Source organism: Pogoniulus pusillus, chromosome 7, assembly GCF_015220805.1.
Source record: "Pogoniulus pusillus isolate bPogPus1 chromosome 7, bPogPus1.pri, whole genome shotgun sequence".
NCBI classification, from domain to species: domain Eukaryota; kingdom Metazoa; phylum Chordata; class Aves; order Piciformes; family Lybiidae; genus Pogoniulus; species Pogoniulus pusillus.
In genome coordinates, this window is record NC_087270.1 from 14,327,623 (window position 1) to 14,343,499 (window position 15,877).

Consider the following 15,877-nt stretch of genomic DNA (forward strand, 5'->3'; position numbering starts at 1 on the left):
AGGGCAGAAGGAAACAAACATATACTGCCCTCAGGTAAATGACATTTGTGGAGCTAACATGCTTTGCAATTATTTAAAATATTAATGTAAGGAAAAATAACTTACGTAGGATTTAAAAGCAATAAACGTTTATGCAGTCTTCTTTATTTAAGCTTTAAAACCCCCTCTCAAGAGATTATTGTTTGTACATGCAAATTTTTCCCTCTTCTACCCTAACCAGTTTACAACAACACAGTAGTATGTACTTTGCTTTTTATTTGATAATCCTAGCACCACCAAAACCCATTTCTCCTTTGAAATATTTGGGAAAATGTTCAGTTATTTTATTCTTTACTTTGAACCTTGCTGAAGCTGTGAATTCCCAGTTAGTACTGCACAATGAAAGTAGTCTGAAACACAAAGACAAAAACTAGAGCAAACATTTCCCTGCAGCTTAAAGTAAGTTAAAATCCTCTAATAAACTGAAGTGGACTTTATCTCCTACCACTATAAAAAAGGGAGCAAGTTTTCAAGTATGTCTAAATGTTCAACACAAAGATTCACTCAACAGTCAGGAATATAATACAAGCTTCCTATAAGTTCATCCCTTACGATCTTCCAATACAAAAATACAACAGAAGATAATTCTTATTTTTTTCCTCAGAGTAAGCAAATAAATCATATCAACAGAGATTGGGTCAAGCAGTGGCCTTGCTTTGACTCAAAGCCTTACTATCAATGAAATTATGTGGGTGCACTTTATAAATACTGCTTAGTAACAACTAAGGGATTGTGCCTCTTTGGAGTATCTTAAGGCATGAATATAAGACTCTTTAAAATTAAACAAACAGAGATACTTATCACCAAATAACCTCTAACCATTGAAATCATGTGCTCTAACAAGGCAGCATTCAAAAAAACAGTCTTGATACCTAAATAATGACCACATAGGGAAAAGTGGTACAGTAAGAAAGACAAGGCTGGCAACTAACTGCTATTTAGAGAAAAATGAGGAGGAATAAAAAATAAGGTGAACATAGGAAAGAACACAAAGAACCCCTTCTTAATAGAAGAAACAAATGAGGAAAATCTAGAGGAAAGCCTCTCAAACTTAGCTAAGGATTAAGATGTGCATGATTCAGCAATCAATTGCTCAGTTAACTAAATCAGGTTTTAAAAGAAAAATCAGAGCACAGCAATATTTTGCGAAGATCTGTGGTGCAGAGATCCCTAAAGCAGCCAGGAGACACAGCCTTGCCAAAGGAAAGATGCAAACTGATCGCCCCAAGTTAAGCCTTTGTAGCTAACCTAAAACCCTGGAACTTACTGCTGCTATACTACCAAGAAATATGGCAATGCTTCAGGACAATTCAAAGCAGCTCAGCCATATGGGCAAACTGATCTTTCTGGTATAAAAATTAGAGCATGAAACACCTACTAATACAGACACAAGCAAAGATCAAACACTGCAAGCATTCCACATTCAATATGTACTTTTTCAAGCTTTATCTATAAAAACCTTAAGCGCCTCAAAGGCAGCTGCCAGCCCATGTCCACCTCATTCACCCAACTCAAAGCTCCATGCAGGCAGATGTTCAAGTCTAAAATTAAGCATTATTACACTATAAAAGCTATCTTTCCCTTTTCTAAAATCAGAAGGTTTTAATGCCAATCTTGATCTTGGTGAACGTTCCAGGGGACCAGAATTTTGTAAAGAATTTGTTTCTTTACAAAAGAAATGTTAGAAATTCAGCTTTTCGTAGGAAAAAAAAACCAACACCTAGGCCCTATGTTGCAGAAACACTCCAAAGATTAACAACTCTCACAAACTACTAGAATAACGAGTACCTTGCGTCCATGGATGCTCAACAGAGCATATCTGAAAAGCATACACCAAATGGATTAGCCTTGAGAAAGGTGAAGACTTAACAGTATTTGACTTTTTACTAAAATACAAACTTACACTTTTACTGCTAAACTCATCAATTTCATTCTACCCCAACTTCTTTCCATTTCCCCACCCAGTCAGAGTCTGGCTGAAGCTTCCACTTGCCCTTTGTAGGCTTCCTCACAAGAAAGAGTTAATTGGAGTGCATGCTCCTGTGCTCTTTCAAAGAGCCAGGCAGCTGGCTCAGATACTAGCGATGGAGTCCAGTTTTCAGAGAAAGATATAGGCAAGTCAGAAGTATGGTCTGGCAAGGTCAACTGCTTGGAAAAAAAGCACAGAACTAAAGGCTCAGAAAAGGAGTCAATGAAGTAGTCTACACATTCCAGGCACACACCAACACAGTGGTGGAAAAAACCAGTCAGCTGGTCCACCTGGAAAGTTCTCTGGGCCTGAGAGGCCTGCATGGGGATCTAGACAGTGAAAAAGACACCGAGAAAAGGCAAAGGGGTTTTTAGCATGTCTTATACAGCAAATTAATATATTCAATAATAAGTAATGAAAATAACAGTGTGATGGAAGTCAACAGTGGATTAAATTAACTCACTTTTAGACATTGGTTCTACACATCACCTATTCTGCATACAGGATTTGTCCATAGTTGTTGGACAAATTTGTCCAATTCAATAGTATGACACAGAGGAACAGCAAACGCATAAATTATGATATAGAGGTACAATAAAGGTATGAAGTATTCTTGGTATGTTCCGCCACCTCCCTGCTATGACAGAACACCACTGTGGTGATCTCTTGCATTCTGATTTATTTCCAAGAAGCATGACCCCTTTTCGTATCAAAGAGCACAAAGATAAAGGCTCAGATTTAGCAAACAGATGGGTTTCTATCCCAAGGTATCAGATAGTGACTGATCCCAGCATAAGGTAGGTAACTGAATACTCCTGAAAAACTGGACCTAAATTTAAACAGCAAACAACATTTTCTTGAGTTAGGAGTTGATATTTTAACACTGGAACTCTCCTCAATTAAAAATAAAATTATATCTAAAAAAATACTAAAATTTGCCTATAGCATGTCTGGCAAAGTCAGACCTCTTTAGACGTAACTGGACACTGAATGGCATCTGTTTAAATTTAATGTGTACTACAAAGCCCAAAACCTCAGAAGCAAAGAGATACAGGAAACATGATTAATTATTTTGAGGTAGTAATAAACTCAGTGCTGATAAAACCTGACCACATCCGTATCACTACCTTGTGGCTGCTCCAATGCTGACATTTATTTCCTCTGTCTGGATGCTCACAATTGTTGGAAATAAACAATGAGAAACGAATGCCATACTACCAAACTCTCACTCATAACTGACAGAAGACAAGATTGACTCTTTACTGAACAAAAATCTCTCAGTAAGCAACAATGTCACTTTTTCAGATTGTGTCACTATTTAAAAACCACACTGAATGCAGTATTAACACTCACTTTTATAATTACAGAATTTGTTATTTCAACATTAGGCAAAAATAAAGTACTAAAGTATACGTAACACAGGATCACGGCATCTCTAACAGCCATCACTTGTTATGCTTTCAACACATTTTGGAGCATCAAAAGCTGCAATGGGTTTTCAACCATAGGAACCAACCTACAGCTCCATCACATCAGCAAACCCTTAGCTCACAGGTATGCACTAGCTCTATTCTCACACCAAAACATTAACTGCAGCAAACATCTCAAAACCATTGTAAATAGTAAGCACCAAACAACACAACTCACATTAAAAAAAAATCTAGTGATGTTTTGCTTGAATGGCCCTCCTGTAACTTCTAAGAGCATCACAGCTCCTATCCACAGATCTCTAGTTCTGCCATGAAGCAAGTCATAGAGAGAGCTTATAAAAAAACCGAAACCACACATCCTGAAGAAAAATGTTTTGCTTTTTAAGTCACGTGATACAAGTCTTTCTACCACACTTCCTCAATATATGCTAGTTAAGACTGAAAGGAAAAATAAAGAAATACTAATAAAATGGAGAAATACTGAAAATAATTTATACTGATGGTTAGTTGGAGCTGCATCTTTTAAATGCATCTGCAAATGCTGATACATTTCATAGGAAGATACTCAAAGTGAACAGGACTAGAATTTAACACACATTTCCACAATGACTTCACCAGACATGGAATCTGTCGCAAAGCATGAAACATTTTTTGCCCTCTTTCCATCTTGGCAAAAACTCCAAAATAAAGTAAACCCATCTAAAATAGGAATACAGTTCTGGAAACATCAATACTAAGCAGTGTTAAGTAAGAATGCATTTTGATCCTCCCCTGTCAAATTTATTTTAAATAAAATACACTTTCCTAGTGAAGTTAGATATTTGTAACATGATCTTATTCATGCCTTTCACATGCACGTCCAATTTAAGGTAGTTCTTTGTTCTGTCAATTTTAATTTTAATTTACATCTCTTGTGTGTATTTGGTTTTATACATGCATACAGAGACTCTCCTACCAACAGTAATCACAGTGTGAGGTCAGAGATGCACAAAAGTCAAAGCCAGATTCAACATACAGTGCCTTGAGAAGCAAAAAGGTCCCTCTTGGGGGCCTTATATTTAACATTTAACGTATACTCTTAGTAGTCAAAAAAATTACCAATAAAATTCAATTACAAGAACATGTTCTTCAAAATCACCTTGTTTCAGTACTAAATTTGCCTTCCAGCTGTCCAACGTTTCTAGTGAATGGAAGCTCTACGTGTTAAGTGTATGGCCACAAGTGACAAGTTACTTACTATAATGCAAGGAAAAAAAAAGTAGAATAAAAATAGTATGCTTCAGTGAATGCATCACATATACCAGAAACACACTCAACGTTTTTACAAAAAGTTCCATTCCACATCTTCCATGTTTCTTGGTACTACAGAAATAAGTAACTGGGAGTTTTAGTTGCAGAGAATCAGGTGACAAAGAAAATACTGTTTTCGAAAGGATGCAAATTGAAACTTAATTGTATAATATGAAGATCTTTTTACATAGATTAGTTACACAAGCCAAATATCATCATCAAAAAGTTTAAAAGTACTAAATATTAATAAAAGCTACAGAGGAAAAGTATGCCCATCACTGAGCAGTGTTCCTAAGGAACAGCTGTCAACTTAAGCAGCTCACATACTGATGTGTCTATTCATCCATAAGCCTACATTTTTTCACACCCATACAAACAAAAGATGTATTTCTGTCAAGACTTAAAATACCAGGAAAAAAAAGGTACGATGTATTTTTACATTAACATATTTATAACACCACACACTTGACAAATGTGTTAGTCTCTGGCATTACAGTAGCTGGCAACATTCCAGTCAAAACACCTCTAAAGAAATTTCTCTAGCAATCAGTTTTCAGTAAATGATTTATAAAACCATGTAAAAATGTTTCTTCTGTGGTTCATGGACAGAAAACATTCTAAACTCTCAATTAAAATACCAGCTTTACTGCACAACTGCTATCTCTAATTTGGAACTGTGAAAAATAAAAGTGGAAGGAGTTGAAGGATGGTTCATTTGCTCAGTAAACAACATTCTGCAACTCACATATGATCCTTAAGTTGCACGCCACATGAATCAAGATGCATATTAAAATCTTACTAGCCAAGCAGATGTATTCAAAATTTTATGATTTACAGTAGAACGCACCTTTATGTTTCTCAGTGGAAATCTGTGAAGCTATTTACAGCCAATCAATTTTCCAGTTAAGTTCTACGTATCATGATTCAGCCTGTATTACACTACACATCCTGCATACACATCACTCAAGACACAGAACTATGAAGAGCATCTGCCATGCTCCCAAATCTCCTCCTAACTGACCACATGACTATCTCAAGCATAAAAGCAAAAGGTTTACTAAGGAAAGTAGGTGGTGGGGGGAAAGAATTTCAGAAAAAAAAGTAAAACATAAAGAGAAATAAGACAACATAAAAGAAACAAGCAAAACCCAACAAAAGCAAATGAACAACAACAAAAAAAAAACCCAACCAAGGCACAGCTTGCACACACTTACATTTGCAGCATGACTTCGTTTAGAAACACGCCATCCACCAGCGCCACATATTCCTCCAGGTTGGTCCCATTTCCTCCAGCCAATGGGCCAAACGTCTTAACCTAAAACATAACCATTACCACCATGACACTAACTCCACCTTAGTCCTCACACTTATCTTGAAACAATGACCGAATAGATGAATAATGTGGGAGGAAAAACGAATGCTTACCCAAGTGACAAGAGGGCTAGACATGAACTGCTCCATAAGGGGTGTGAATATTTCATTCTCCATTTTACAAAAAATTGGTTAACATCAATGTAGCTCCTCTGATGCAAAAAAATCTAAGTCCTTCACTGTAACAGCTCTCTGAAATGCTCCACAGATTTAGCTGGAGGAAGTGAACCCCATTTTTACCAAGCGACAGGCAACTAGGATTTTCCTTCCTCTTTCAAAAACAAAACAAAAAAACACACCAACGAAACCGGGCATTTAAAAGTCCTTCTATGCGTATTTCAGCCTTTCCATTAATGTCTCTGCCTCCTCAGGTACCGAAAGGGTTGAAGGAAGGAAAGAAAAGAGGGACGCTGCCTAGCTACTAGGATTCTGCATCAGACAAAAAAAAAAAAAAAAAAAAAAAAAAAAAAAAAGGAAAATTGCTTCAGCTGCGGCAGCTCCTCAGAAAGGCAGAAATTCCAGTAAAACTCTGCAACCACATCCTGCCCCTTCCCCGCAAAAAAAACAAAACCAACATAAAGCCACCACACCAAAAACCCAGACGAAGGGAGACAGGGGCAGAGACCCCCACCCCCACTCACAGCTAAGCCCCCCAGGCTGCTTCTGCACACAAGAGAAGCTTTCTGTTCCCCCTCTGCAATAGCACACGCAGCCCACGGAGAGGAAACCAGCCCCGGCAGAGATGAGACACTACATCAGACCAGTTCCCCTTTCTACCGAACTACGACACAAGATAGGGACAGGACAGGCACACGCCGCCTCGCCCCACAACCTCGCCCTTCCCCCGCTCTAGCCGCTCCCCTCCGCTCTCCTCGCCCCCCGCGGCACCTTCCCGCCCCCCCACCCCAGTCCACTTCCCCTTAACGCCAGGCTCCAGATGTTAGCTAGCCGCTCTCCCACCACCTTCCACTGCAGGCTGCCGCCGGGGCATCAGCTTCGTTTCCTACCCCTTTCTCCCAAATAACGGCCACCGCGCCTCAGCCGGCCCCAGCGCACCGCATCACTCGCCCCCTGCTCCTTCCCTCCCTTCCTCTCTGACGGGCGGTGCCAGCATATGGATCCCTCCGCTTCTTTCAGCGTGCGCAGCCAGTTATCCCTCCGCCAGCCCTGGTCCCTTCCTCCGGCCCCCCTCACCGCGGCTGGGGGACGGCGGCGCTATTAGAAAGGGGAGGAGCCGAGCGGGGGCAAAGCGCTGCAGGGCGCGTGCACGCGCGCTGCGGCGGTGGCGGCGCGCAGGGCCAACGGCCGCGCCGCGTGAGGGGGGCGGCTCGGGCGGGAGTGCGCTCGGGGCGGCCTCCGTCCCGCAGCAGCTGGACGGTCAGGCGAGTCGGCGGGGACCCGGCGCACGCAAGTCTGCCCCCGTGCCCCGAGGAGCGCAAGGGAAGATGCTCTTAGTGAGAAAAAAAACTCGTCGTGAGGGAATGAAAGGCGGGTGGGGAAGGGGAGTCGCTGACGCCCATGAAGAGAAAAATGGGGGATTAATTCCCTATCTGCATCACAACCACACGCTCCCGCTTTCCAGGGCAGGATAGGTTTGCTCCTGAGGAGGTGAAACACCCAGGTTAGCGCAATATCCAGCTTTCTGGAGAGCTTTCGCAGAGAAAGAGGAACACAGGGACGGGATCAACTTGGTTACAGAAAAGCAAAACGATGACAAGCAATTTGCTTGCCAAAGCTATTGTCCTTAAGCTATCTCTTGCTACTTGTGCTTCCCATCTCCCATGCTGCATTAATATACGGGACCATGTCTGCATAATAGATAGGTAGTTTATTCACAAAGCGTTTTACAAAAATACAAACTAAATCCACCTCCTCTGCCATGTAGGACAAATTAAATTTCAGAAGCATTTTTCAAAATGGCTTTAATATTACACATACTGTAAAAAAAAAAACCCAACCAAACAGAAAATACCCACCAGAAAACAGTGCTGTAGAAGTGACTGAAATTAAGTCCTTCTGGAAAACATCAGCGACAGCTAAACAGATTTGGTCCTTCAACCCAAACACTGGCTACAGCACACGTCCAGGATTTTAAAAAGTTCCAATCGTGACCATTCTCTTCATATGTGAAACTGAAGAGAATGTCTAAAAAACCAATAAAAGATCATAAAAGTCAACTATGGATCTTGATATATTAGCATGCAAATTTATTTTAAAAGATTTGCATAGTTCTGATTCTCACAACTACATGTTTTCATCAAAAAACAGGTTTTTCCTTTCTAAACAGTATCACAGTATCATCAGGGTTGGAAAAGACCTCACAGATCATCAAGTCCAACCCTTTACCACAGAGCTCAAGGCTAGACCATGGCACCAAGTGCCACGTCCAACCTTGCCTTGAACAGCCCCAGGGACGGCGACTCCACCACATCCCCGGGCAGCCCATTCCAGTGTCCAAACCAGATCTTTAGAGTGAACTCATCCTCTCATGAAAAGAGATAAAGCGGAAAGGGAAAAAACTACAGTCTTGGTTCTCACTAAGAATCTGGTGGTCCACAGGTGAAATGACTGCCCTTCAAGGCAACTTACAAAAGCATTTTTGTAAACGCCTGACTAACCAGCCACTAAGTTCTCTGTATCTAGCCACACCATATAATATACAATTGTGCATGCAATACTGCAGAGCTTCCCTATTTCTTGTGGGCTCTGATTAGGCAGTAATGACTTTGGCATAAAGTGACTTCTAGGAAATAGAGACAGGCCAGTAGAAGTTGATAGCCCACCCACGTACTAGTCATATGTTAATGTTAGATCGCTCATGAGTTCCTGAAATACATTTTATACTAAGATTTCATATCATTGAGATAAAGATTTGATTAGACAGTTTTAGGTGGTTTTACTTCCATCCAGTTCACATTCATGCTCAACATTCCTGCTGGTCACTGTTCCTGCAGGACTACTATACTTCAGATAAATACTGCATACTATCTTTAGGACATGCATCATAATTTGGTTTATGTCATGATTTAGTTTCTTAATAGAACTGGAGATTAGTACAAGAGAAAATTTCAGAAAAGACACCCAGAAACAGTCATGTGAGTTTTGGCTTGCATTCTTTTTAGACAAAACCTGTGAAGTTCTGCCAGCTCCTGTAGCTAAAGCTTCGTCAAAGTAAGTGTAAGAAAAATTACTTAATTTTCAGGTATAACCAGCTATCCATCATAATGAATTCCTGAAAGGTATTTACAAATTATTAATAGACAAAAGATGAGGTATTGGACAAGGTATACATAACAATTTATTTTAAATGCAGCCATCTAAGACAGGTAAGATAACTTGCCATAGGACAGGGAGCTGTGACCCTTTGCTCAATCCTTGGTTGACAGACACTCCTAGAAATAATTAGAAGTTAAATATTTGTTTTCAGCTGTTTTTTTTCTCACTGCACGCTACATATGACACCAAGTTAGGAACAGGTGTCAATCTGTTCGAGGGTAGGAGACCCCTGCAGAGGGACCTTGACAGGCTGGATGAGTGGGCATAGGCCAATGGGATGAGATTTAAAAAGGTTAAGTGCAGGGTTCTACACTTTGGCCACAACAATCCCAAGCAGTGCTGCAGGCTGGGGACAGAGTGGTTGGAGAACAACTAGGAAGAAAGGGACCTGGGGGTACTGATAGATAGTAGGCTGAACATGAGCCAGCACTGTGCCCAGGTGGCCAAGAGAGCCAATGGCATCCTGGCCTCTATCAGGAACAGTGTGGCCAGTAGGACAAGGGAGGTTATTCTTCCCCTGCACTCAGCATTGGTCAAGCCACACCTTGAGTACTGTGACCAGTTTTGGCCTCCTCAATTCAAGAGAGATGTTGAGATACTGGAACGTATCCAGAGAAGGGTGACAAAGCTGGTGAGAGGCCTGGAACACAAGGAGGAGAGGCTATGAGGAGAGGCTGAGGGAGCTGGGGTTGTTTAGCCTGGAGGAGGCTTAGGGATGACCTCACTGCTTTCTACAATTACCTGAAGGGACATTGCAGCCAGGTGGGGGTTGGTCTCTTCTCCCAGGCAACCAGCAACAGAACAAGGGGACATAGTCTCAAGTTTTGCTGAGGGAGGTCTAGGCTGGATGTTAGGAGGAAGTTCTTCAGAGAGAGAGTGATTTGCCATTGGAATGGGCTGCCCAGGGAGGTGGTGGAGTCACTGTCCCTGGAAGTATTCAAGAAAAGAATGGATGAGGCACTTGGTGCCATGGTCTAGTTGACTGGATAGGGCTGGGTGATAGGTTGGACCGGATGATTTTGGAGGTCTCTTCCCACCTGGTTGATTCTGTGATTCTGTGCTATGGAAGGACTTCCATTTTTAGCATAGCTGTCAGGAGTCTTCAGCAGTACTGATCTAAGACATACTTAGAACTCACAGCCCCACTTCAAGTGAGGCATCATCACTATTACCTGTAGGTTCTAACAGACCTAGCTGCACTGATTTAGCACTCTTTACCTAGGAAGACTCCTAAAAGCAAATTTGATGACTACACTTGTAGTGGCAAATCTCAAAATTTTGTTACTACAAGTCAGTACCAGCTGAGAAAGTTGGCAGCTTGCATTAACTGACCTAAAAATAGAGAACACTGGTAGCAGGCAGTTGCTTACGTCTCAAAATGTGAGCTGAACTAAATCCTTCCTCCGCATCTCTCCTAAATTATATGAATCCATTTGAAATTACATCTCCTATCTTCCCCTTGGAAAGTAAAACTATTTTGGCTGGAACAAAACTGATAAAATGGTTTTAGTTTGAAACAATAACATGCAGAAACATTAGTTTAAACTGTTCTAGGCTTGCATATTCCATATTTTGCAACTTACAAATTACCCCTTTCATAAAAGGCACAGAGAGCAGTCTTCTTTCATATCTTCATTTTCTAGAACAGACCTGTCAGTATTTAATACAGCATGTGGCCTGCTGCTTCTGAAATAAGTTGAATCTGTGGATCTGTTAAGTGCAGTGTTTGTTCTTCTATGAATTAAGCATGCCATATAATTTCTATTGTGTCTCCTTTAGTACCACAAAGATAATACACAGAAAACACCAAAATGCCAAACAACCTGTGCTTAGACCCCAGATCCACAAATTAAAGCATTACTTCATGATCTCACGTTAACTTGGTTTTCTCATAGCATAACTTCCTATGGTAGTTATTGCAAAATAAAAAAATGAAAAATAATAACTAGAACACAAAGTGATGCCTTAAGTCTGCAGACAACAGCAAAGCCTATGTACGGCACCATTTACCACCTCAGAGCTTGTCAGAAGATTTCTGGTCAGCCCTGACGTCGTGGGGAGGGGATGCAAGAGACACTGTTTTTCTCTTCCTTTCCTATATAAGCAAAGAGGTACTAGAGATAAAGCTCTTGTTGCTATTTTCACCTACTGATCTGTGCTGCCAGGTTGCTAGGCCTTTGCCTGGCTTGATGGAGCTTTAGAGAGGTCAAAGGAGGAACCAAGCATGTGTGGTGGAGGGGCAGCTGCCCCAAAACTGAGGCTTCCCTATGCCTCTACATGCCCGGACATGTTTTTCTGCCAGGACCCATGGCAGTAAACAGGTTGTGTAACAAACACACACCCAGTCCGTGTACCCCTGGGGTCTGCCCAGGTAATCCCCTATTGGGAGGGTCCAGGCAAACAGCTGCTGCCTATTAAGGTAAGGTTTGGCTTACTGCCAGCCTGATTGGTCAATTTAGTTGGCCAAATGAGCCACAAATCTAGGCTCAGAGTCTACAAAGAGGAGTGCAAAGGTGCACCACGTGTTCAGAGGTTCAAGCTCAGCTCTCTGATCCACATAGCAGCACTGACCTGCTTGCATGGCCTAGACACAGAGTCAGGCCCTTACTCACTCACTTGCGTACGCACTGAGGCTCAGACCTCTTGCATTGATCTCAAGGTGCAGTTAAGCTGTCTGCGAACCCTTTGAGAAGCAGAGCGCATGCACGCCTGAATTTGATACATGTATGGGGAGCCAAGAGCCCCCTGCCTAAGCCTAGAGCAGCCATACACACTGGCTTGCTACCTTGCATTTATCTATGGAGCTCAAGTCTCCCTGCAGCCCGGCATATACTGCTTGCACGCTGCCCTGTAAACCTGGAGAATCCAGGTCAGCAGACCTTCTAGATTGTCTGTGAAACCACAAACACAGCCTGCTAGCTGTGAGAAGACCGTGTCAGAGACTGCATGGACAAATCCTCCTCCTGCACCTGGAAATCCTGCCAGCTGACCATCCCTGGACACACGGCATCCAGAAGAACCAGCAGCACCGAGGCAGAGACTACTTCACACCAGGAGGGAAGGACAGAGAAATCCTGTTTACCCCAGAGACTGGGAACACTTATCATTCTCCTGCAAGCAGGGAAGATTTCAGCTCCACAAAGACCCGAATACTGGGCACACGCTGTGACACAATCCCAAGAGGGTGATTATTAATGCTTAAGAGCAATATATTTAAGCAACCTTTAATTCCTTTGTAAAATAAGTTACCTCTGTCTTAAGAGCACACACAGTTTCAGCCTTACTGGGCAGACACCATAGTTGTTAAGAGGCATTAAGCCTAAGGGAATCTTTGTCTATAGTTGTTGATAATTAGATATTTACATTTAATAATCAAATCCCTGTACATAAATATATCATATCCCAACTGTTTTCATAACCATGCACAAAAGAACTTGATTACATAGTGGTTGGGGGTGGTACAAATTTGTAAATATTAATTTTAATAAATAATTTTATAAAAAAATTAATACCACCTCAAATTAATTTCTCACCTTCCCCTAATAAAGAAGGAATAAGAGAAATCCCCGCCACAACAGCATGGATACCTGGAATTATGAAAACACAGTCAAAACCAGAGTTCTCAGAATACAGGCTGACTTGGCAGGACAGATGGAGGCGAAAACTGCAGGCAAATGACAATCACCTTCCTTGTCCTGTGTTTTTTCCTAGAGGAGCCTGCTTCCCCATCTAACAAAGGCTATAAGAATAAAGAGGGCAATAAAGGGAAGAGTAAGGGCATTGAAAGGTTGAGTGTGGCTAGGAATTTCCAAAGGTCCTGCAAGTTCAGTGGATTGTTACTTCTTGTTCTGCAGAAGTGAAAAGAAAGGGAAATCCTTCTGTAACATGGATAATAAAGTTGTTAAACAAAGTCAATGACTTGATTATAACAGGTTCCAAATACTTTGTGTGGGTTTTGGTGTTGTTTTTTTTTAATATGCAGCATCTTAAGACAATACAGCATACTGATAGGGGTAGAACTGCAGTGGTAGAGCCACATTCTAACCACTGCTGTATGACTGAACTACACATTACACAAGTCTTAATTTAGTTGGAGAACTAGGTGGGTACTGAAACTGCCATGATGGAAGAAGTATATTTAATACTGCTGTTCATCTGAGGAGGGAGATGCTTATAGCTTTTTGTTCTTTTTCAAGGGGTTGCACTGGCCTGAAGGATGCTTTTGTGGCAAATCAGCTGATGTGCTCCAAACCAAAGTATTCACCTTCAGTTTTAAATTTAATAGCCGTTCTTAAGTATTGCCATAGGCTCAGACTCCTCAGATTTACCTAAGCAGGTAAATACTGCCTTACAAGAAATACTCATTTGAACTTTGTATTACAGTGCTGAGTTTGCCTGCTTCACCAATAAATCTATATGTGTTTCTGACTCATCTGCAAACTACAAGACTAAAGTTGTCTATGAATTCCTTTTGTTATTTGCTGCATACAAAGAAAACAGATTGATTTTTCTAAAAGCAAATGTTAAATATTACAGCAAGAAGAGCAGTTACTGAGGACAATAGCTTTTGTACTAACTTCTGCTTTGACTGGTGGAGTGAGACTAAGCAAAAGCTCTTGCTGACTTGCCTTCTGTCAAACAAGTTCTTGCCAGTACTGTTCATGAACTGGGTCAGAAAGAGGAATTTTAGAGCATGCTATGCATTTCCTGAGACAAGAAGCAAAGAGCAACCCAGTTTGCTAATTGTCAGCAATTACAACTAGCTCTGTATATGCAGATCAGTGGCTAGAAGAGCAAGACAATAATTGTACCAACACCATTAGGCCATTTCTATGTGTTAAGGATCCAAGATGGCATGATTTTCTTTAGTGTTTGCCTTTGGTGTAGAGCACTCTTGCCATTCAGCTTAACAAAACAGAAGAGGTTTTGTATTCCCCCGTGAAAGGCTTTCTTACCTCTTAAACTCCAGTTGCTTCAATTTTGTTTTGTTACAACCTTAAGTTTTCCTGATTCACACACCACAATGTTACTGGCAATTGCCTCTCTGTCCTTTGCTTCAGACTTTCTACTTGCCTCTCTACTTTCATTCACATTTTTGTAGTTGCCTTTTCCCAGTACTTGGACAATGCTGGCATGAAACCCATATTTACCAACTCAGCAGAGGTTACTAGCATCTATTTCATATCAAGCATTGCATCACCTTTGATGTTAGCATGTTTCATTAGATAGACATTCCTCATCAACTGGAGGTGCTGGTTAGGGTCTTCCCGAAGTCAGTAAATAATGAACTAGATGGGAGCACACATTTCTGCCTTTGAGATTTGTGTATGCAACTTTGTTATGCCCACAACAAAAATGTAAATTACACAGCAATAAGAATATAATTGTTGTGAAATAATCTCAGTTTTCTCTCCTGGAGCTGCCTCCCTCAGGATTATCTATTAGTTTTCATATCTGTTTTTACCCCTGGTTATTTGTCAAATTATTTACATCTGAAAACAACTTTTCTCTCTATGAAATACTAGTGAAACAATTAAAAGCTTTTAAGAAATCCCCATTTTGTCATTGGGAAAGTCGTCTGACAAGCAAGCAAGCATAAGTTACTCTTTTATAACATTACATTAAATAGATATTAAAATATTTTAACTAATTAATAAAAAAGAGTAATAAAAAATAACTAAGTTTGGATTAAGCTATGTACACTAACTAGATAGCATTCCTGATTAAGATGTTTGCAAGAATCCTAATCATAAGCCACCTAAAATCTAGGAACACCTTACTCATTCACACCTATTTCAGAGGCCACTATTAACTGTAAGAACACTTTGATCACATTATGTCCAGATGGTGATACCATTTTAATCGGAGATGAAAAGAGACTTGGAATTCTTACCTATTCCTGCTCATCTGTGGAAATTATGCCATCTAGGTGTGCAAAGGAACCTTGAATTTCCAAATCATTGATTCAGAGCAGGTTTGTGAATTACAGTAAATGTGAGCTTTCAGTAGCACACAATTACTGGTGTGTCTGTATCATCTTCACTTCTGCTACATCTACTGAATGAGCTAATGGTGTACAGTAACAATACCTAGGTTATTTTCTATAGGCTATTAGAAGCAATCTTGAGAAGGATCTCCAAGGTCCCTATTATATGTACACAATGTAATAGCTACCATTACACTAAATAGAAAAATTAAGTAGATGCAATTAAAATAGCAGCCACAAATCAGAATTTCTTACCCATTTCCCTTTCTCTTATTTTCTGGTATTTTTACCCTTTTACACTCAATGTTTAGAATTTTTATTCAAGTATTCTACAACAGCTGATTTTTCTTCTGTTAAACCAACAGCAATACATGTGATCATTTTGTTTAGGCTTTTGTGAACCGCTGTCTTATTAACAACTGCTTCCTGTATATTCCTCTCCAGTGTCTAAATACCTTCCTTGGATTCTTTTTGACAGCTATATATATACCTATAAAATGCTGTGTTTTTTCCTGA

At 40.6% G+C, this 15,877-nt stretch overlaps 1 protein-coding gene across 19 annotated transcripts in view; it reads right to left on the reverse strand.

The window, feature by feature from the left end:
• CCDC88A (coiled-coil domain containing 88A) overlaps positions 1-7,276 on the reverse strand; it is an 84,421-nt gene extending 77,145 nt beyond the window's left edge. For 18 of the 19 annotated variants that reach the window (XM_064145999.1, XM_064146000.1, XM_064145998.1 and 15 more), the window contains exons 1-3: positions 7,107-7,276; positions 6,154-6,528; positions 5,943-6,043 (exon numbers count right to left, since the gene is read on the reverse strand). In XM_064145999.1, the coding sequence (XP_064002069.1) occupies positions 5,943-6,043; positions 6,154-6,216 (164 nt within the window). In that variant the 5' untranslated portion in view covers positions 6,217-6,528; positions 7,107-7,276. The remainder of the gene's footprint in view (positions 1-5,942; positions 6,044-6,153; positions 6,529-7,106) is intronic. The other variant, XM_064145982.1, reaches the window with a different exon arrangement.
• Between the last annotated feature and the right edge of the window lie 8,601 nt (positions 7,277-15,877).